At 37.6% G+C, this 24,538-nt stretch overlaps 1 protein-coding gene and 1 long non-coding RNA gene across 2 annotated transcripts; one reads left to right on the forward strand and one right to left on the reverse strand.

Moving 5' to 3' along the window:
* Positions 1 to 11,966: 11,966 nt before the first annotated feature.
* Positions 11,967 to 13,457, reverse strand: LOC140873955 (uncharacterized). The gene has a single exon (XM_073277237.1). The coding sequence runs from the start codon at positions 13,455 to 13,457 to the stop codon at positions 11,967 to 11,969; it is 1,491 nt and encodes a 496-aa protein (XP_073133338.1).
* A 6,148-nt stretch (positions 13,458 to 19,605) lies between these two features.
* Positions 19,606 to 22,087, forward strand: LOC140875009 (uncharacterized). The gene is made up of 3 exons (XR_012148300.1): positions 19,606 to 21,223; positions 21,398 to 21,453; positions 21,608 to 22,087. It is a non-coding gene; the product is annotated as an uncharacterized lncRNA (long non-coding RNA).
* Positions 22,088 to 24,538: the final 2,451 nt, after the last annotated feature.

Here is a 24,538-nt window from a genome sequence, read left to right on the forward strand (position 1 = left end):
TACTACTTGAAACATCATGGAGACTCTATATGCTAGTTATGTACTTTGACTCGTTTACCAACTCTATGAGGGCCATCAGGTGTCGAGATTGGGTATAGTTACGACACATATAGGAGTCAATGCTTTGTTGTCAAGGATTCACCACACGCTTGCGAGTGTGGATATCCTATGCTATTTGAGGAGATATTAGTGTGACAAATCTCTGGCCAGAGTACATGATGTGCTTTAGGTTACTTGGTTTCCTAGTAGCACATGCAATGTCACTATTTGATCTTCAAGATGTATTGCATAGTTATCGAATCTCGAACGACTCTCGATGTACCAATGGTTGTTGATTCGATCGGGATATATGAATGAAGGGACCGTACTGTACGCTAACCAAAACCTACTGGTTCTTGCAGGCACTATCAGTGATACCTAGGAAATCATGGGGCGATGTTGCTAGGCGCTCTTACCATGATTCGATGGGTAAGTCGGAAATTGTTGTTCCGAGTCACAAGGAGTTGTGAGCCCACGGCTAGCTGTATCCCTGAACCATTGAGAGTTGCACAAGTAATGGATTACTAATCCCCGTTGAGATAGTTAAATTTAAAGAGTTGAATTTAGCGAAAGAGAAGTTGGACTTCTTAAGTAAAGGGAGTGGAATTTCCTAAAATGACATAGGGATGGGCATTTTTGAAAATCACTGAATTCGGATTCAAAAAAATTATCTTGACTTTAAAAGGTACAGAAATGGTTTCTGTGCACATTGGTGAAATTAGTTTATCAATCGGAGTCATGATGAATTTTATATTAATTTTTATAATAACAGGCTTGGCTTGTTGGGCTTAAGTTATGACTAATAGGCCCTAAGGAGTTAGTGTCCTATTAGACATATAATTAATCCAGTACAGAAATTATATATAGTAGATGTAAGGAATTTCGAAAAACACAATTCATTACAAGTTGGAATTTTAGAAAATCTCATATTAATCTAAGTTGGAATTTTCGAATTCCTTCTCCTTCTTGAGAGAATTCAGTCTGTGATTTTTCTGAAAAATTACATTATGAATTGACAGATCAAATCTGTAAATCTCTTCGATAAACATCTGATTGATTCTAGTGCAATCAATCAGAGGGTTTCTGTTTTCTATTCGTGGACCTAATTCAGGAGTTGATCGAGCAAGTCATCAGTTCTTGGGATTTACAAGAAGAGAATATTCAATCTGTTGGAGTCCATTAATCAAGCCTTAGCTTGAAGAGGTAAAATATAAATTGTTATTATTATTTTGCTTGTATATTTTAATCGTAATTTGATACCCATGATATGGAATCGTTCCATATCAGAAAAGAAAAATTTTTAAACTTCCGCTGCTCCGGGTATCAGATCTGACTGATCTGAAAACGTGTTCCAACAGTAGTATTAGAGTCAGGTTGTTCTCAGATCAAACGATTAAAATTTATCGATTGTACAAAATTTTGGCCTCGGTTTTTGGAAAACAAAACAAATTTTTTTTAAATTTTGAGGAAAACACGGGCACGGGCAGCGGCGATTGGATCGCTGCCCAAGGGCAGCGACGGGCTGCCCAGGCCCACGTGGAGGCGGGGCTGCCCGGGAAAATTAAAATTGATTTTTAGAATTTTAAATTTTTGGAATTTTAGTTTTTGGTCCGATCGAAAATTGTTTTGATTAGACCACGAGGCATCGGGTCAAATTGTTTGAGTCCGAAATTTTTAAAATTGATTTTTGGATAAATTTGAATTTTTTAAAAATTTATAAATTTTATCCGTTAAATTAGATTTTACAAAATTAATTATTTTGATACAATTGATGATAAGATATGATCTTATGATTATATTAGATAAAATTTGATTTTATCTTTTTAATTATGTTGTCATTGCATGTTATCCAATGATTTAATTATTGAATTAATTATTAGATAAGAGGATGATCGATTGCCATAACCAATTTTGTAGGTGTATGTTAGGTTGTTTACATTTGGTTTTTATTATTGTTGTTGGGTTTTATTAATGGGCTTGGTTTATAGCCCAAATTGATTTATCATTTGTAATAAAAGTGGGTCTGGTTTATGGCCCGTTCCCACCCTTAAATATGTATTCCCTACTTGTTATCGAAATTTATTGTAGATTTATTAGACTTAGTGGGAGATAAAGATTTGAAGACAATGGTGGGCCCAGCAGACAATAAAGACCGAAGAAATGTAAATTGGAAGCTCAATGTAATAGGATTGCATTGCATACTTGCATATCACCTAAGATTGGACTTAGACTCGTGATTGGCAACCACGGGTCGATAAGATCTAGGCATCGATCATCCTTTATATAATATTTGATATTATTATTGTATGCATGTTTAGACTAAATTGCATGAATCCCGCAAGCATACAAATTATGAAATGATGAGACAATTTTTCAAAATTAAAATCCCTCATTTTAAATATGATTTAAAATTGATATCAAGATTAACAAAAGGGAATTTAAATATTGTTTAAATGTTCCTACCTTCCATCAACAATCAATGTATGAGATGCTACCCGCGGACATGGTCCGGCTCATATTATTGGGGGAGTCCGTTCGTCGGAAAGCTGTACATTGGATCGACACACGTTATAAGTTGGGTGAAACTCCCATGGGATTGGCTCATATTATTGGGGATCCACATGGCGACCGTCCATCACAACTTAATATTGATGGGTCATCTTGACATGTCACAATAAATGGCGTCATATTATTGGGCCTTTATTGGACATGAGGTAAAAATATGGGGGTTGCCTTGGAAGCAATTGGGCTCTACCTTTTGAAAATTATGGTTGGCTGATATTATTCGGGACTATGATTTGTCAATTGGACTCCATGTTTCCACTAAGGAAACCAGTTTCTCGTTTTCACTAGAGGGTAGTGAATTCGTTAAAATAGTGGGAGTGTGATTCATAAAATTAATATCGCCTTATTTTATGTCTTAGTAAATTAATTAAGCAATCACTGATTATTGTCTGTTTATTTTCAGTATTTCATTATGATGAATTCGCGAAATCCACTATACTCTATTCTCGAACAAAACAAATTGACTGGCGCAAACTATACGGAATAGTTCCTTAAGTTAAAGATTGTTCTAAGTTTGGAAAAGGCTTTCTACGTTAGAAAAGTCTCCTCCGAAGAAAGCCCCGACTCATGTGAGTCCGAAAGAGTTGGCTAAACTTGATAAATGGTGGGACCATGATATCAAGGCGAAAAGCTACATTCAGGCTTCGATGTCTGATGAACTTCAGAGGCGATTTGAGGATGCAGTGAATGCTGCTGACATACACATGGCCCTCAAGGAACTTTTTGGAGCTCAATCGAGATCCGAGAGGTATGCGACTGTCAAAAAGCTCATGACATGCTGCATGCGAGATGGGACTTCGGTCCGTGAGCATGGGGTACACATGATTGGGCTCATTGAAAAGTTGGTAACACTCGATCTGACATTGGAGCACGAACTGAATTTGAACTTATTACTTCTATCTCTTCCTTCGTCGTTTGACGGTTTTTTGATAAACTTCAATATGAACAAGATAGAGGCCACCCTTGAAGAGATGGTCAATATTCTTGTCACATATTAGGCCACATTAAAGAAGGATAAACCGGTACTCTTGGTAGGCTCCTCTTCTAACTCTAAGAAGGGACCAAGTGCAAAGGGTAAGAAACGTTCTGCCCCACCCACGAAAACTGGACCGAAGAAGAAGAACAAGACAAAGGCTTCAAACGTGATCAAATATGAAGATGTTTGCCATCACCGCAAGAAACCCGGTCATTGGAAACGTAACTGCAAAGAATATCTCGAGCAGTTGCGAACTGCAAAGGGTATGTTCTATATTGAAATAAATGTTTCACTTAATACTAATTCTTGGGTATTGGATACCGGATGTGGATCTCACATTTGCAATGATTTGCAGGTGATGACAAGAAGTCGTAAGCTTAGGATGGGTGAGACCCAGTTGAGGCTCGAAAATGGTTCTAGAGTTGAAGCCAAAGCTGTGGGAGACGTTTATTTAGTTTTGCAAAAAAATTTTAAGTTATTTTTTAGAGATATTTTATTTGTGCCAGATTTGGTTAAAAACATTATTTCTGTTTCTATGCTTGATAGAGATGGTTTTTCTTGCAATTTTGTGAATGGGGTTTGCAATATTTATAAGAATGAATGTTTGATTGGAAATGGACAACTTGAAAACGATCTATATAACTTAAAATTAAAAAACGTACCAATTAATTATGTTGATAAACCGGCAACAACAAATAAAAGAAAAAATGATAGTCAAAACCCGGCAAACCTTTGGCATGCTAGGCTAGGTCATATTTTCTCAAGGAGGATGAACAATCTAGTGGGAGAGAGCATGTTTGATATGTCTGATATTAACTCTCTACCAACTTGTGAGTCCTGCCTAAAAGGAAAAATGACTAAAACTCCTTTCAAAGGAAAACCTGAGCGTAGTCAAAATCTGTTGGACTTGATCCATACAGATGTTTACGGCCCATTTAGTATTGGTACTAAATATGGTCACACCTACTTCATTACCTTTACTGATGATTATTCTAGGTACGGGTATTTATATTTGATGAAATATAAGTCTGAATCATTTGAAAATTTCAAAGAATTCAAGGCTGGAGTAGAAAACAAACTAGGTAGGAGTATTAAAGCACTTCGATCAGATCGAGGTGGAGAATACTTGAGTACCGAGTTTTTGGGCTATCTAAAAGAGAATGGGATTCTCTCTCAGTGGACTCCTCCTATGACACCTCAGCTAAATGGCATTTCGAAGCGTCGCAATCGAACTTTGTTGGACATGGTTCGATCTATGATGAGCTTCACTGAGCTCCCACCTTCGTTTTGGGGCTATGCACTTGAAACGGCGGTATTGTTGTTAAAAAATGTCCACACTAAAGCAGTGAACAAAACTCCATATGAATTATGGAATGGAAAAGCTCCTAAGTATTCGTACTTAAGAATTTGGGGATGTCCTGCTTACGTGAAGCAGACAGTGGGAGATAAGTTGGATAGTCGATCCACCTTATGTTATTTTGTAGGGTATCCGAAGAATTCAATCGGATATTATTTCTATCATCCTACTGAAACAAAAGTGTTTGTTTCGAGGAATGCCACCTTTATGGAGAAGGAGTTCTTACTTGATAAGAAAGGCAAGATGATGGAACTCGAAGAAATACGAGAAGAACCCGAGATACAAAATAACGATCCCGCACCTCTGGAACCAATACTTGACACGCCTCATCCTAGAAGATCTGAGAGGACTTCTAGACCTCCTATTCGACATGGTCTGCTTCTTGAAGGGGATCAAAGTGAACGCGACATTGGATGTGATCCAAGAAACTTCAAGGAAGCAATTTTTGATGCTGATTCGAACTTATGGCTTGAAGCTATGCAGTCGAAAAAATACTCGATGCATACAAACCAAGTTTGGTCTTTAGTAGATCCTCCCGATGGAATTGTTCCAATAGGGTGTAAATGGATCTACAAGAGAAAACTTGGGCCTGATGGTAAGGTACTGACCTACAAGGCATGATTGGTAGCAAAAGGTTATACTCAAAGACAAGGTGTTGACTATGATGAAACTTTTTCACCAGTCGCAATGTTCAAATCCATAAGAATCCTTATTGCCATAGCAGCTTGGTATGACTATGAGATATGGCAAATGGATGTGAAGACTGCATTTCTTAATGGAAACATTAAGGAAAAGATCTATATGATGCAGCCCGAGGGATTCACATACATGAGAAGCGAGCATAAGGTATGCAAGCTTCAGAGATCAATTTATGGTCTCAAACAGGCATCAAGAAGTTGGAACCAAAAATTTGATGAAACAATAAAGGACTTTGGTTTCATCAAGAACCCGGAGGAACCGTGCGTATACAAGAAAGTAGTTAAGGATGCTGTGACATTCTTAGTACTTTATGTTGATGACATCCTACTCATTGAGAATGATGTAGGGATGTTGCAGTCAACAAAGATATGGTTGTCAGGTAGATTCTCGATGAAGGACTTGGGTGAGGCATCCTATATTCTAGGAATACAGATCTATAGAGATAGATCTAAGAGAATTATAGGACTCACTCAAGCAACCTACATCGACACCATATTGAAAAGGTTTTCTATGGATGAGTCCAAGAGAGGACATCTACCTATGTGCCATGGAGTTTCTCTATCCAAGTCTATGTCTCCCAAGACTGACGAAAAGATAGAGAAAATGACACACATACCATATGCGTCAGTCATAGGGAGTATCATGTATGGGATGATATCTACCAGACCAGATGTGGCCTATGCTCTGAGTGTCACGAGCAGATATCAAGCCAATCCCGGTCAAATGCATTGGAAAGCTATGAAGGATATTCTTAAGTACTTAAGAAGGACTAAGAATGTATTCATGGTTTATGGGGGAAGAGAATTGAAATTGGAAGGCTATACCGACTCTAGCTTTCAAAGCGACGTGGATGACTCGAAATCAACCTCTGGATTTGTATTCATGCTCAATGGCGGTGCTGTCTCTTGGAAGAGTTCCAAGCAGGACACCACATCGGATTCCACCACTGAGGCATAATACATTGCAGAATCAGCTGCTGCTAAAGAGGCCGTTTGGATGAGGAATTTCGTCCAAGAGTTGGGGGTCATTCCTGAAGCTGTTGGTCCAGTCCCGGTGTACTATGACAACGCTGGTGCCGTTGCTCAAACAAAGAAACCAAGGTCTCATCAAAGATCCAAACACATACTGAGAAAATATCATCATCCGGGAGATCGTGGAAAGAGGAGACATCACTGTCGAGAGAGTGGCCTCTGCAGACAATATCGTTGATCCACTTACTAAGCCCTTGCCAGGACCATTATTTGACAAACATCGCGAAGTAATGGGACTATGTAGTATGACTAGTTGGCTTTAGGGCAAGTGGAAGATTGAAAGAGTGGGTGCCCGGTTAGCCAACTTGTGGCTAAGGGTTTTTGTGACTCTATGTGTAAACAATCTTTGTTTAATATAATTTACACTTTTATATTGGCATTTACTTTATCTTTTATCATATTATTATGTTGTGACGCACTATACGATACTTAGATAAAGACCTTGAATATACTAGAGTGCATGTAAGATGTGATAGTAGAATTGAATGACTATCATGAAACACATCTTATAATCACTGTATATTCTAAAAAGTTCCTAGTCAATTGAGCCGTCCGCTAATAAGGATAAGGATCGCTCGAAATTGAGACTAGCATTTGCGATGCCTAGTACCACGTTTCATTGGTATAGAACATAGAGATATTCGAAGCATGCAAATGGATATTCATATTGTCACGCCCCGAGACCGAGACGTGCCACCGGCGTTGTTTCAAATTCATACAAATTATAAAACAACCAGCCTCGTAGTACAGTATAAACCAAACCAGTCTATTATCATAAATAAACTTCATAACATTGTCTTACAACTCGATAAATCCAAAATAACAAAACCAATGCGGAAGCGTCTAAAAACTTAATAACAAAATATTAATGCAAAAATCCCAATAATAAAAATAACGAAATTTAGTCTTAATATTCCTCTATCACCATCCCCAAAACATGTCTTGTTCACGATCCTCTAAATCGTCCTCTTCATCATCTGGAAGGGGAAAAGTAAGGGGTGAGTGTTTTGGGAAACACTCAGCAAGTGGGAGCCGATCGTTCATACCAAAATATACATATATATTTATTTCAAAACTCATGGCATAATTCAAATCATAAACATTCATAGCATGTCTTAACATAACATGGCATAAACAACATCATAACATATTTGACATGATATAACATAATTTTTTGACAAGACACTGAAATTCATCTCATTATTCGTGGCTAACTAATCAGTCCCCTATATGTAATCCCTCTAAGGGGTGAGGTCATAGAACGGTTATTATACCCACCGTATCAGGGCCATAACATAACATGGTTCCGAAATTCCCTTTCCACTTCTAACTCGAGTCATAACAGTGTCAAAACATATTTTCAACAAATCATAATCATGAACAATATTAAATAACAAAATTCCAACGATTAACATGAGCGATCGAATTTTGTAAAACATACATATAATTTTAAAGCATAAGCCCACTTACTGTTATAATTTGCGAGATCAAATACTGTAATTACGTGAAGCTTTGACCGACAACTCTAAAAGCAAAACTCGAACAATATTCACTTCGATTCTTCAAGATTTAGGTCGATTCCTTGGACTTTCTTCTACAAAATTGAGGCATGCTATTGGACCAAATTTCTTTAGAATAATCCTAATTCAAATTCCATAACAATTCTCACGTGTGAGTGGAAGGAAAAGTGACTAACAACTTTGGATCCATTAGCCACTTGCCTTTGAAAAGTCTTGAGAATTAAATTGACTCACCTTTGAAAAGAGATTGGCTAATCTTCTGTCTCCTTCCCGTAGCTTTCTTTCTCTAAATAGATAGCCTTGTCTTTCGAACTCAAGGAAAGAAAAGGCAGAACAATGAGCCTTAGAATATCAATCCAAATTTTCAAACTAGGCAGAGAAATAAAACTACCTTAACGACTCGAGATCACTCCACCCAGAACTAAACCTTCAACCGGCAATGAAGAGAGCACCGTGAGATTCCGTAGCTTTGGTCCAAAGATTCAGTCGTTACGATACGTTCGAAACTCGAGCAACTAAGAGCTCAAAAGTTTCCAGCCTAGGGGTTAAAATTCGAGCGATAGGGAGAGATTTTATGGAGGTGTGTTGCTGAAGAGTTTGCACGAGAAGGATAGTGCTGAAGGGAGTCGGTTCTTGCACTCAAATAGGAGTCTCAATTCCAGCCTTAATCCCGAGTCTTGAGGGAGAGAAAATTCTGTTTCCATAAACTTTGATTCGGTTGCTGCCAATACAAGATTTGTGTCCAAAATCTCGGTCATCAGATCTTGGAAAAAGGTAAGAAGAGATATTTCCATATTAGCGTAATCTTGCCGACTAAGTTTCGGGATTTCACATCCCTCCCTCCTTATGAGAAGTTTCGTCCTCGAAACTTGAATTAACTTGCTCTTCAAATAAATAGGGATATTTCTCTTGCATCTTTTCTTTCAACTCCCAAGTAGCTTCTCTTTCAGTGTGATTTGACCATTGCACTTTGACGTAAGGGATGGTCCGTCGCCTAAGGACTTGGTCCATGGTATCCACTATTCGAATAGGGACTTCTTCATATTTCAGCTCTTCATTCAGATTACCATCAGTCACTAGTGGCTCAGCTTCTAAAATATGATTTGAGTTTGGAACATACTTTCTTAGCTGTGAAACATGAAACACATTGTGAACCCTTGACATAGCAGGTGGTAAAGCTAGTCGATAAGCCAATGTTCCTACTTTGTCGAGGATCTCAAATGGTCCCACATATCTTGGGTTCAATTTTCCAGCTCTGCAAAATCTCACGACTCCTTTCATAGGCGAAAGTTTGACGTAAGCCTTTTCGCCTACTTCAAATTCCAAAGGTCTCCTTTTTAAGTCTGCCCAACTTTTCTGGTGATCTTGTGCATCTTTATGTTTTTCTTTGATTATTGCAACCTTTCCCACTGTCTCCTGAATAATTTCGGGTCCAATAACAGCCTTTTCTCCGACTTCATCCCAATAGAGAGGAGAACGACACTTTCTCCCATACAGCGCTTCATACGGAGCCATTCCAATGCTGCTATGGTAGCTGTTGTTGTAAGCAAACTCGATTAAAGGTAAATGTTCGCTCCAATTGCTGCTAAAATCCAGGGCACATGCCCGCAACATATCTTCAAGGGTTTGGATTGTCCTCTCAGTTTGGCCATCAGTTTGAGGGTGATAAGCCGTACTGAGTGTGACTTTACTCCCCATAGCTTGCTGAAAGCTCTTCCAAAAGCGCAATACAAATCTTGGATCTCTGTCCGACAAGATACTGACTGGAACCCCATGTAGCCGAACTATATTATCCATATATAGCGTAGCTAATTTGTCCAAACTATACTTCATGCGCACTAGTAGGAAATGCGCAGATTTTGTGAGTCTATCTACGATAACCCAAATACCATCATGCCTCTGTTTTGATTCAGGGAGTCCCACCACAAAATCCATGGAAATGTGCTCCCATTTCCATTCCGGGATTTTTAATGGTTGGAGTAGCCCTCCAGGTCGCTGATGTTCTGCTTTAACCTGTTGGCATACTTGACACTTAGAGACGAATTCTGCGACATCCTTCTTTATTCCATTCCACCAAAAATTTCCTTTTAGATCTCTATACATCTTTGTACTCCCCGGATGTACTGAAAACTTTGACTTGTGTGCTTCAGACATGACTTCATTCCGAAGATCATTGACGTCTGGTACCCACAAACATCCTTTCATCCAAAGGACTCCTTTTTCATCCACTTGAAAGTTTGGTAATTTTCCCTCTTTGATTTGTTTCTTGAACTCAGCCAACGACGGATCCAGCTCTTGACTCAATTTGACTATTTCTCGGAGACACGGTTGAGCCGTTAATGAAGCTAGAATCTTCTTGCTCATGTCTTTTTGACTCAAGGCGTCAGCCACTTTATTGGCCTTACCTGGATGGTAGCTTATGATTAGATCGTAATCTTTTAAGAGTTCGATCCATCTTCTTTGTCTCATATTCAGCTCCTTTTGCGTGAATAAATATTTGAGACTTTGGTGATCAGTGAAAATTTCACACTTGGCACCGTAGAGGTAATGTCTCCAAATTTTCAGTGCGAACACCACTGCTGCTAACTCAAGATCATGAGTGGGGTAGTTTTTCTCATGAGGTTTCAATTGTCTAGATGCGTAGGAGATCACTCTCCCTTCTTGCATTAGCACGCATCCCAAACCTTCCTTTGATGCATCACTATAAATTGCAAAATCTTTTCCTTCCTCAGGTAGCACTAGTACTGGTGTAGATGCTAACCTTTCTTTCAAGGTCCCGAAACTCTTTTCACAGTCTTCATTCCAATCGAACTTTACGTTTTTCTGGGTGAGTTTTGTAAGAGGTATAGCTATTGAGGAAAATCCTTCTACAAATTTTCGATAATAGCCAGCCAACCCCAGAAAGCTTCGAATTTCGGTCACTGACTTGGGTCTGGGCCAGTCTGTTATTGCTTCAACTTTCTTGGGATCCACTGAGACTACGGCTGCTGAGATAATGTTTCCCAAGAATGCCACACTCTTTAACCAAAATTCACACTTCTTAAATTTGGCATAGAGTTTATTCTCCCTTAAGGTTTGCAGTGTAATACGAAGATGTTCTTTGTGATCCTCTTCACTAGGTGAGTATACGAGGATATCATCAATAAAAACCACCACGAACCTATCAAGAAACTGTTTGAACACTCGGTTCATGAGGTCCATAAATGCTGCAGGGGCATTTGTCAAGACGAACGGCATTACTAAAAATTCGTAGTGCCCATATCTTGTTCGGAAAGCCGTCTTCGGAATATCTTCTGCCTTGACCTTCAACTGGTGATAGCCCGACCGCAGATCTAGTTTGGAGAAAACAGTAGCTCCTTTAAGTTGATCGAACAAGTCATCTATCCTTGGAAAAGGATACTTGTTCTTGATTGTGATCTTGTTGAGTTCTCTGTAATCTATACACAGTCTCATGCTTCCATCATTCTTCTTGACAAATAAGACTGGGGCTCCCCACGGGGATGCACTCGGTCTAATTTGCTTCTTGTCCAGCAAATCTTGCAGTTACTCTTTCAATTCCTTGAGTTCCGCTGGTGCCATTCGGTAAGGAGCTTTCGAAATCGGAGCAGCACCAGGTTCTAGCTGAATTTCAAATTCAATATCTCGGTCTGGAACCATTCCGGGCAGTTCCTCCGAAAAGACATCCGGAAACTCTCGTACAATCGGAAGGTCTTCTAGTTGGAGCTCTGGCTCTTCTTTTACCTCGCTCACCATAGCTAGGTAAACTTCTTCGCGACCTTTTATCTCCTTCCATGCTTGGGAGGCCGACAAGAGGGGTTTTCGCATCTTGATCTTATCTTGGAATGTAATTCTTCGTGGTTTGGGGTTCGAAGTTTAACATTCTTATCCCGACAGTTAACTACTGCATGGTTTCTAGACAACCAATCCATCCCAAGGATAACATCAAATTCTACCATGTTGAGTTCAACCAAATCAGCATCAAAGATTTGTTCACAGACACACATCTTACATTTCCTATGTATCTTGAGTGTCTCAATTATCTTGTTAGTAAGGGTTGCTACTCTCAGTGGTTCAGTTAGTTTCTCATGGACAAGCCCTATCTTCTTAGTAAATCTCTTAGATATAAACGAATGAGTGGCACCACAATCAAATAAAACATATGCAGGCTTAGTATTGATTAAAATGGTACCTGCCACGACTTCATTCGCGTCATCAGCCTCTTCTTGTGTGATAGAAAACACACGGGCGTTGGGCTTTGTCTCTTTAGGTTGGGCCTGTGTAGCACTACCATTCGGCCCGGTCCTTGGCTTCATAGGATCTGGACAATCAGACATTCGGTGTCCCAATTTGCCACAGTTAAAACAAGCGCCAGTCTTCCGACGACACTCCCCTTCGTGTCGGAAATTGCAGGTAGGACATGGTTTGATCATTGGTCGATTAGGCGCAGGGGCAGTTCCCTTGAACGATCCACCAGATTGGTTCGGGCGCTTGGGTGTTGGCCCGATAGCAGAAGATTGACCAGACAGAGGTCGTTTGTTCTTGAAGTCGTCTTCCCGACGTTTGATATCCGATTCAGCTCGGATAGCTGCTCCCATCAAGTCTGCAAAGTTGGCAGGTTGAAAAACTGCTAATGCCGACTGGATTCGGCTATTCAATCTCTTTTTGAAACGGTGCAGCTTCAGTTCATCATCTCCCATAATGGTAGGGGCATAAGATCCGAGCTCATTAAACCTAGAAGTGTACTCCACCACTGTCATATCTGAAGTTTGTATGAGATTTTCAAATTCACTTAGCTTCTGAATTCGAACCTCAGCTGGAAAATACTGCTTCAGGAACGCAGTGCGAAACTGTTTCCATGTGATTGCTCCAGCAGCTAACATAGCAGGCGAGACAGCTTCCCACCATTTCCTTGCTTTATCCTCCAGAAAAGGAATTGTTACCTCTACTTTAAGTGCTTCAGGGACTTCAAGTAAACGCAATTGGTCCTCCATTTTCTTCATCCAATTTCTTCCCACTTCTGGGTCAGCATCTCCCTTAAACATTTCAGTTCGGTTCTTACGGAGCAATTCATAATGGAATTTGACTCCGTTCTGAGCAGGTGGGGGAGGTGGCGGATTGCCGTTGCCATTGGTATTTCCCATCCCTTGGAGGGTCTTTTCTACTATTGTTGCGATAGCCGCAAGGTCTTCTCGGCTCAGATTGCTTCCTGGAGGTGGATTTGCATTATCCCCACGATTGTTGTTGCGTGTTCTTGGGAGTTCTCCGGCCATTTCCTACAGTAAGGGAGTTCTAAGAGTTTGTCGAAACATGATACTTAAAAAAAGAAAGGAAATAGCAGAATAAAATGAATCAATAAATAATCCCAAGAATAAAAGTTATTTTATTGATTCTCAAAATGTCATGAAGATAAATGAAGCAAAACAAACCAAGTCTCAAAACATCAAGGTATCTTGCTGAATCAAACAAAAACAATGCTGAATAAAAGGACTAAGCTAGATGAAAGCCTAATCTATAATCTCTCCATCGCCCATGGCTTCATTTTCCACAGGAACAATTTCGGGGTTCTCTTCTACCACCATGTCTACTTGTTGTAGGTGATTGATATGCTCGAGCAGGGCTGCGTTAAATTCATCACTAGCTTGCATAGAGTTTTGCAATACTTGCACTTGGTGTTGGAGTTCTAACGTTTCCATCATTCTTTGGTTGCTTAGGTCTTCGAGTAAAGTGATGGTAGCTAGGGACGACTCCAACTTCTTTTTCGTCTCCTCATGTTCCTTCTCTTCCTTATCAAGATAATATGCGAGTCTTTCGACGTCGGCTTCGAGGTGGTCCCGATGCTCCTCCATCTCACTCTTGTTCGCCTTTAGCTTCTTCATGTCTTCCATCATCTCCTCCTTCTCGTATTGCTCCACATATAGTGAAGTCCTCAATGACTCGATAACTTGCTCCATGCTTCGAACAACGTTTTTGCGAGCCGTGACTTTGGTGCGAGCCATCTTCCTAGAATAAAGAGGGATGGGTTCAAGTTAGAATTCAAATTGATGAAATTTCAGGCAGAATTTATATAGAACAAGATTTTCGGGAAATATTTCCAAAAATGGAAAATTTTGAGATTTCTTTATGGGCAGAAACTACAAGTTGAGGGTGTCATGGGACAATTCGCGAAATTGGATTTCGAATTTTTTAGGTAAAGTTATAAGCGTCCAAAAACTTTCCTAAAACGGCAAAAACGCAATTTCGGAGGCTTAAACGATTGAATTCGGGCTAAAAGCTTCATTAATCATACATAGTATGAGTTTAACTCAGAAGATCGTTTCGGGTCAGGATATGTAGGGCTTTGGTCAAAATTTGACAACGTCAAATTTTTTGGTACGGAATCCCATCCGGATTTATGAACCTGGCGGCTCTGATACCACTAAAATGTCACGCCCCGAGACCGAGACGTGCCACCGGAGTTGTTTCAAATTCATACAAATTATAAAACAACCAGCCTCGTAGTACAGTATAAACCAAACCAGTCTATTATCATAAATAAACTTCAAAACATTGTCTTACAACTCGATAAATCCAAAATAACAAAACCAATGCGGAAGCGTCTAAAAACTTAATAAAAAAATATTAATGCAAAAATCCCAATAATAAAAATAACAAAATTTAGTCTTAATATTCCTCTATCACCATCCCCAAAACATGTCTTGTTCACGATCCTCTAAATCGTCCTCTTCATCATCTGGAAGGGGAAAAGTAAGGGGTGAGTGTTTTGGAAAACACTCAGCAAGTGGGGGCCGATCGTTCATACCAAAATATACATATATATTTATTTCAAAACTCATGGCATAATTCAAATCATAAACATTCATAGCATGTCTTAACATAACATGGCATAAACAACATCATAACATATTTGACATGATATAACATAATTTTTTGACAAGACACTGAAATTCATCTCATTATTCGTGGCTAACTGATCAGTCCCCTATATGTAATCCCTCTAAGGGGTGAGGTCATAGAACGGTTATTATACCCACCGTATCAGGGCCATAACATAACATGGTTTCGAAATTCCCTTTCCACTTCTAACTCGAGTCATAACAGTGTCAAAACATATTTTCAACAAATCATAATCATGAACAATATTAAATAACAAAATTCCAACGATTAACATGAGCGATCAAATTTTGTAAAACATACATATAATTTTAAAACATAAGCCCACTTACTGTTATAATTTGCGAGATCAAATACTGTAATTACATGAAGCTTTGACCGACAACTCTAAAAGCAAAACTCGAACAATATTCACTTCGATTCTTCAAGATTTAGGCCGATTCCTTGGACTTTCTTCTACAAAATTGAGGCATGCTATTGGACCAAATTTCTTTAGAATAATCCTAATTCCAATTCCTAAACAATTCTCACGTGTGAGTGGAAGGAAAAGTGACTAACAACTTTGGATCCATTAGCCACTTGCCTTTGAAAAGTCTTGAGAATTAAATTGACTCACCTTTGAAAAGAGATTGGCTAATCTTCTGTCTCCTTCCCGTAGCTTTCTTTCTCTAAATAGATAACCTTGTCTTTCGAACTCAAGGGAAGAAAAGGCAGAACAATGAGCCTTAGATTATCAATCCAAAATTTCAAACTAGGCAGAGAAATAAAACTACCTTAACGACTCGAGATCACTCCACCCAAAATTAAACCTTCAACCGGCAATGAAGAGAGCACCGTGAGATTCCGCAGCTTTGGTCCAAAGATTCAGCCGTTACGATACATTCGAAACTCGAGCAAATAAGAGCTCGAAAGTTTCCAGCCTAGGGGTTAAAAGTCGAGCGATAGGGAGAGATTTTATGGAGGTGTGTTGCTGAAGAGTTTGCACGAGAAGGATAGTGCTGAAGGGAGTCGGTTCTTGCACTCAAATAGGAGTCTCAATTCCAGCCTTAATCCCGAGTCTTGAGGGAGAGAAAATTATGTTTCCATAAACTTTGATTCGGTTGCTGCCAATACAAGATTTGTGTCCAAAATCTCGGTCATCAGATCTTGGAAAAAGGTAAGAAGAGATCTTTCCATATTAGTGTAATCTTGCCGACTAAGTTTCGGGATTTCACGCATATGATGGATGATCGAACTACCCTATTCAGACTTTCCAAGTGGTTATCATTAATTGAGTGGATAAGTCCGCGGTTTTGGTTGTACACCATTAGTCCTTACTACTTGAAACATCATGGAGACTCTATATGCTAGTTCTGTACTTTGACTCGTTTACCGAATCTATGAGGGTCATCAGGTGTCGAGATTGGGTACAGTTACGACACATATAGGAGTCAATGCTTTATTGTCAAGGATTCACCACACGCTTGCGAGTGTGGATATCCTATGCTATTTGAGGAGATATTAGTGTGACAAATATCTGGCCAGAGTACATGATGTGCTTTAGGTTACTTGGTTTCCTAGTAGCACATGCGATGTCACTATTTGATCTTCAAGATGTATTGCATAGTTATCGAATCTCGAACGACTCTCGATGTACCAATGGTTGTTGATTCGATCGGGATATATGGATGAAGGGACCGTACTGTACGCTAACCAAAACCTACTGGTTCTTGCAGGCACTATCAGTGATACCTAGGGAATCATGGGGCGATGTTGCTAGGCGCTCTTACCATGATTCGATGAGTAAGTAGGAAATTGTTGTTTCGAGTCACAAGGAGTTGTGAGCCCACGGCTAGCTGTATCCCTGAACCATTGAGGGTTACACAAGTAATGGATTACTAATCCCCGTTGAGATAGTTAAATTTAAAGAGTTGAATTTAGCGAAAGAGAAGTTGGACTTCTTAAGTAAAGGGAGTGGAATTTCCTAAAATGACATAGGGATGGGCATTTTTGGAAATCACTGAATTCGGATTCAGAAAAATTATCTTGACTTTAAAAGGTGCATAAATGGTTTCTGTGCACATTGGTGAAATTAGTTTATCAATCGGAGTCATGATGAATTTAATATTAATTTTTATAATAACAGGCTTGGCTTGTTGGGCTTAAGTTATGACTAATGGGCCCTAAGGAGTTAGTGTCCTATTAGACATATAATTAATCCAGTACAGAAATTATATATAGTAGATGTAAGGGATTTCGAAAAACACAATTCATTCCAAGTTGGAATTTTCAAAAATCTCATATTAATCTAAGTTGGAATTTTCGAATTCCTTCTCCTTTTTGAGAGAATTCAGTCTGTGATTTTTCTGAAAAATTACATTATGAATTGACAGATCAAATCTGTAAATCTCTTCGATAAACATCTTATTGATTTCTAGTGCAATCAATCAGAGGGTTTCTGTTTTCTATTCGTTGACCTAATTCAGGAGTTTATCGAGCAAGTCATCAGTTCTTGGGATTTACACGAAGAGCAGATTCAATCTGTTGGAGTCCATTAATCAAGCCTTAGCATGAAGAGGTAAAATATCAATTGTTATTATTATTTTACTTGTATATTTTAATCGTAAGGATTTGATACCCATGATATGGAATCGTTCCATATCAGAAAAGAAAAAATTTTAAACTTCCGCTGCTCCGGGTATTAGATCTGACTGATCTGAAAACGTGTTCCAACAGTTGCAGGTTTCCCTAGTTTTGGGACCAGTGTGTAGTGGCAACCAGGGGTTTTGGACTCAGTTGGTGCTAGCAGAGCCAGTTAGTTTGGCCCTCTTGTGCTTTGGGTTATTCGATTTGGGTTTTATATTATTTCTGGTTCTAGTTATTTACCGGTTGTATTCTGTCGGGTTAGTATTGCTTTAAGTTTTCCGCATTCATATCTGATCATTATTGTTTAAGTTTAATTACATGCTTAAATCTCTGTTAGTAGGTAATTCCATAGCGGGTAACTATAGTTCCACTATATTGCAAAACCTTGTAGACTGTTTTTCACTCTCCCGTTCCCTATTCTTATTCTTACTACTCATAATTGGGCCATGGGTTGCTTCTTCGCCTATCCCAAACTTATGCCTAGGCCTAATAAAGACATAGCCCACATAACAAGCCTTAGCCAAGGCCCATTCTTTAGATGGCCAAGCCACAAATCCAACCGCCTGAAATCCTGCGGTGCGTCACCCGCTTAATGCAACGATACCAGGGAGCGAAGTGGTCTGGTTCTCTACCTGGCGCGCCGCCACCACCCACACCATCCATCTGATTGCCTCTCTTCAATCAATCCCAAGTGGCTTCACTCTCCAGAAAACATGCTTCTCCTTATCCAAACCGACTTTACCTTTTTTCCTTGTCTACTCCTGCTACCCAGTAGTAGTCTTCGTGATACTACCTCTAAGGTCCAGTGTGCTTTGGCTCACGATGCCACAATCAGTAGTATTTTTCCTCGTCATTCTGGTATTGACGGAATAATCGATTCTTCTATCAACTCTGGATTCCCTTCAATGATGTGTAATTTCTCGCTTGAGAACTCAACTACGGGACATACTTGCTCGAGACTTTGGAGTTCAACATTTTCTATTAACAGCTCCATTTCCCCTACAACCTGGCCTTCTTTGTCAACCGTCCCTACCTCCTCTAAATCCTATTTGATAGTTTCTTCTTTACAGCTGTCTATTTCTTCTTCTGCACAGAGGGTCTCTTGTTCCATGTTGTTGGCATTTTGCTCTTGGTTGGTGGTCTGGGAAACTCCATGGAAGATCTCTGCCTCACGCCTGTTTTTCTTTCTGACCATAATCTCCAACAACATCGCCTTTATTTCTCCCAGCGACTGTTGCACCAAAGAATCCCTAACCTGTGAGTTATATTTCTCCACCAAAAAATCACGATCATCTCCCTTTTCATCTTCATCCTTTGCTCCTCCTTGACTCAAGAGTCTGCCAACTTAGCCATAACATTACTGAGAGAGGTCATATTCTTCCATATTATCAACATATTCTCTTGCATTTTCATCCTCATCTTCTCCATTGCCTCCAATCTGGTGCTGACATTTTTTTCCTCCACCGATGAGAATCTGACAGGTAACGGAAAAATTGTTAGGAACAATAATTCTTAACGACTCAAACACAAATACAAGTGATCAAGATTTAATATGAAAATCTGAGTACTGCTACTCAGCCAAGGGTTTGATCCCTTTACAAGAGGAAAACTCTTGCCCCTCGCACAAGCTAGTCTAATTCAACCAAATAAAACGTGAATGTCCCCTCCCTAACAATCTTCCCTCTATTTATTCCGTCCCCCGATCTAGATCCTTCTGATTACTCTTAGGATAAGGAATTTATTTTGGGCATGCTTGGTCTATTGGGCCTAACAACTGGTTGATGTTTAGTGTCGGGAAAAATCTGGATTTAGTCCCAAATGTTATGGGTCATTCTCGGTTCAGTCTAAATAAATTTAATGAACCGATTTAGTCCCAAATGTTTTAATTTTTTTCTCAATTCGATTTTCCGTCAATTTGAAAGTGAAAATAGACGGGAAACTTGGTAAGCACTAAGCACCATTCATGTCAAAGTTTCTCTCCCAAAATTCCCAAATCAGTCACCCTGATTTTTTTCTCCCCAAATCTTCTTCTTCGCCGCTGCCGAGGTCTGCTGTCGGACCACCGCTTACCGAACGATCCCCCAAAGTTTCTTCTTTTCTCCTTTCATAATTTTTCTCTTATATTTTTTTCTGTTAAATGCTAGTCTTTACTAATTTCCAGATCGGGTGCTAAAATAATCAAAGACATGATCCTTTCAAGTGGAACTCAAACCTCATCACCTTCTTAATGATGTCTTTTATTGAAATGTGTATATGTATTGTACGAAACTAATAATGCAGCACTTACCTTTACCAAATAGTATGCTTTTTTTGGATTTTTTATCATTTTAAGCTTTTTGACCATATGAAAACTCCTCTTAATATTTTTCCAGCATTTAACTTGATCCAAGATGCATAAATTCTTGACCCATATATGTTTTATCAATAGATTGAAGATTGTTTTGTATGCCACCCTCGTATAGTTATTTGTTAGTGTTACATCCAGATTTGCGAAATAAAAAATGAAGATTATGTTTTGTATAATTCCAGAATTTCTGGAACGAGGCAGTGAATTTTAGTTTTTACTTTTATAGTATCTTGTTTTGTTGCGCTTGCTTACAAGTTGTTGAGGTCGGGTAGTAACTTTCTATGTTTATTTTTGTTTTTTTAAACAGAACTTATAATATATTATTTTGTATGTATATATATATAATAATTAACGTTATTTATAATTTTTTTATTTATTATAGAGAAAAACATATGTCGTTTTCATTAGACGTAAACCTGATATATTTAGGGGCGCTTTCCACATGTCATTCTATAGTAGTGACGAAGCAAAAAAAGATTTTTTGATGCTTGTATGGAGACAAAGTTTCAAATTCTTCCTCCACATCTAGTTTCGAAGAAAGCTCGTATGCAGTTTCCGGTGCAAGTGAAAGCAGAAAACTCACTCAAGCACGTTGATGATTAAATATCCTATGGCAATATAAGATTGTAGAATTTTGTAGAAGTTAATTTTATTATTGTTAAGGAGATTGAAAGATATTATTGGTCCTATTTTATTTTTCTATATTATGTGGAAGATACTTTGTTGCTAGAGCAATATCTCAAAAATATAAAGATACTTTTATGCTGTATTTTCTGTTTTCATGAATCCCTTTAAAATACGTATATTGCTGTATTTTTGTTTTTAATTAAATATGTCTTTTCTGTCTTTATAATCTCATATATGTATTTTCTGTTTTTATGAATCCATTTCAAAGGAACGGTCCGCTTGGCACAAGAGATTTGGGCTGATTTGGATTTCAAATCCTCAGCCCAAATCTTCCATGCATAGCTGCTTGGAATCCCAATGGATTTCTGATTCAGAAATCCATCAATTTGCAATCTGGATTTTGCTTTTATTTTTTACAAATCTCAAATCCACCCATTACACCACTTATTTCAAATTACTCTCTCCCTAGATCGCTGGCTCTCCTGCGCAAGACTTGACTCTACATCAATCCTCCAAAAAATCGTCTACTTCCTTCGCTGCACAACGGTTGTCCCTTCATCCTTAACCTATTTCAAAATTTTTCCTAAATAATTTCTCAGTAATATGAAAATCAAATGAAATTGGAGTGTTGATTGACTGAATCCGAAATTTCTGCTGTTTTTTCCCTTTTGTGTTTGATTCTGATAAGTGCTCTGGTTTATGTGTTTGTGTGTGTTGAAGGTGATCGAGAAAAACAGTGAGGAGTGTTGTGCAAAATTCTATTATAACAAGCTGAGGTACTTTTTCTATATAATCTCCCCTTTAAAGTTGAATTTATTGGGGGTTTTTTTAATCTTCTTCTTTGTCTTCTCTAGATTTACACTATATTGTGAAGTACCATTTCGAAAAATTTTGCCTTCGACTATTTCTGACAGATTCTTGTTATTGTAGATGATGAATGTTTTATGGACGGATCACCATTTCCTTCACTTTGTTATTACTGGTTTTAGTTTGCTTTGAAGGCCTTTGGATTGAGGTCATATGATAAAAAAAAAAAATTGAAGGGTTTCTTTCTCAACATTCTAAAATGTTGCTTATTGTTTTGAATTATGGCCTTATGGCCTTACAACACAAGTTGGAGACAAAAAATGATGTTATGGACATTTACATCAGTTTGTGATCTCTGAAGTATTGTTGATTGAGTTGATTTAATACTGCCAATAAAAGGCTGAACAAATGCATTTTCTGTTCTTCATCGTGTAAATTTTCATGGGGAGGTTCAAGCAACTTATAGTTAGCTTGGGCTTAACAAGAGAGTACAAGAAAAAAAACATCATTATAGCTTGTAAGCCTTTGAATTTGGTTTCATATGCCAACAATATCAGGCAGCGCTGTAAATGTGTTCGAGTCAAGCCTGATTTTGATCTTCTAGATCTATGCCTGTCTTCTATTTTAATTTCTGAGATCTTGATTCTATCCATATTGGGATGATTCTTTCAATAGTATAACCATATTCAAACCCAAGAAAAATCAAATGTCCAAATAAAATATCTAAATCCGAAGTTGCTGATGAAATTCGAAAAATGACATTGACTTTTCGTGCTCACTGGTGAGGTTGAAATCAAGACAATTTAGGAAGTATAAAAATAAAACAAGAAATCATAGGCATTTCGAAGAACATATATAAGGAAAAAAAAGGAATAACTGAATAAGTAAAAAAAAGGAATGTGAAGGAGAAAGAAATGGCTCAATCACTGAAGTTGCAAATGTAATGTAGGGTTATATATGTAATTTATTTAAACTGTTCTATTTTCTATGAGGCTATTTAAATAAAATTATAGAATGTAAGTAGCTGTGATAACTGGGATAGAGGCTGCAACTTTCAATTGAAAAACAAATCACCACAACGATATACACCAAATGCAGATGTGTATGCCTTATGGGCAAAAATGTTAATTAATCCTCTGTTACGAAAGTTTTGTTTTTTTATCTTCTTCTTTGTCTTCTCTATTAACTCTTTAAATATCATCTGATTTTGTTCGTATAGTTTTTCATGTAAAGCTTGAATCTTTTTCTCTTTGGCTATAGATAAATGTGCTTGTATTTGGCTTCTGATATGTAGAAAAAACATGCTTGCACGAATTTTTGTTGGTGTTTGAGTTTTCTTTATTTTTTTTCTTTCTTTCTTTCTTTCTTCTTCTTCTTCTCTTCTTTTTTGGTATTTTGCATAATTGGTTGATATACTGTTGAATCAAGTTTTATGGATTTTTTGGTATTTTGTATAGTTGGTTGATATATTGTTGAATCAAGTTTTATGGAGTAGCTCATGGAAGAGTTGAGTTGGAGAATCCAAATTTATTTTTGCTAAAGTTTCCGAATTTCCATTTTTCAGTTAGTTTATTTAGTGCACATGTAGTTTATTATTTCACTAAGAAAAAAGTCGGTGAAAAGGTAAAAATGGTTTTTGTTTTCTTTTTGAATTTTTGTATTAAACTAGTAAAAAACACGTTAATGTCAATATTATATCCAGTTGAGATAGTAATATAATGTTTAAGCATCAATACTTGTTGCATTTTACATAATTTTATCTGTGATGAGATGTCGGAAGATCTATTATTAGATGAAGTGGACCGAGAATTAGGACAAAGGATTGTGAATGAAAATGATTCGGAAGATCAAGAAGAACAAATAATGACAGTTCTAACAACAAGGAAATGAACAATGTTTCGAGAAACTTTGGCCATGAAAATGTATGAAGAATATCGAGCTCGTCGAAGAATTTAGTTGTTCAATACAATAACTCTATTTTATTTTGAGTTGGATATTAGATGCGTGTTATTATAAAAAAAAATTTATTGGTGTATGTTACTAAAATTTTAATTTGATTATAGAATGATTGTACGAAAAATATTTCTTATGTCACTAGCTTGATGAAAAAAAAATGTCAACGAATTTGATTGCTTTATGTTGAAACTCACGTATTTGTAATTTGATGGACCTGATTTTTTATCTTATGAAGTTTAATTAATTGTAATAAGATAATATATATATATATATATATATATATATATATATATATATATATATATATAGAGTTCTTTTTTGGTGCCCACCTCTATATGCCCAACTCCATGCCCACCATGTACAATATGTGATAAGTCAACTCATCAATTGTGTTGGTCAACTCACATATTGTACATGGTGGGCATGAAGTTGGGCATATGAGTTGGGCACCATAAAAGAACTCTATATATATATATATATATATATATATATATTTGTTTTTGAGAAAAATATAAAATATTTTATATTGATGATTTGAATTTTTAATAATATTACAAGTTTTTCTGTCAAAAAAAAATTTGTTTTAATTTCAAAATATATAAAGAATAATATAGTATGTTTTTTTAACATTTGAAATTCTTAAATTTTATAGTGAAGCAAGATATTTTTAATCAATTGATTTAAAATTCACTTTAAAATTCTTTGTTCATCAAAGCAAGAAATTTAATAAAAAAGGATTCAAATCAATGATTTTCAAATCCATTAATTTGAAATCCTCTCTCAAATTCAAATACCCTCATCCAAGCACAACCCAAGGAACTATTATCATGTTGAATGAGTTATGTAGTACTTCGTAATGGAATTATTTCATTTTAAATTGAAATAAACTTTGAAAAGCTTCTGCCTGAGAAAATGATGCTCAGTGATAAGTTGGACTCAATTTGGTTAGGGATGTAAGGCTCGTTAAAAGCTCGTTCGAGCTCGTTTAATGAGGCTCGTTAAGACAAATGAACCAAGCTCGAGCTTTACAATATTCGGCTCGTTAGCTCGTGAACATGCTCGTGAACAAGCTCGTAAGTCATCTCTTAGACGAAAAAA

The sequence above is a fragment of the Henckelia pumila genome, chromosome 1 (genome assembly GCF_033568475.1).
Source record: "Henckelia pumila isolate YLH828 chromosome 1, ASM3356847v2, whole genome shotgun sequence".
Lineage (NCBI taxonomy): Eukaryota > Viridiplantae > Streptophyta > Magnoliopsida > Lamiales > Gesneriaceae > Henckelia > Henckelia pumila.

What these genes read in the sequence shown, in the direction of transcription:
- LOC140873955 (XM_073277237.1), bottom strand. Translation starts at nt 13,457, where the DNA reads ATGGCCGGAGAACTCCCAAGAACACGCAACAACAATCGTGGGGATAAT.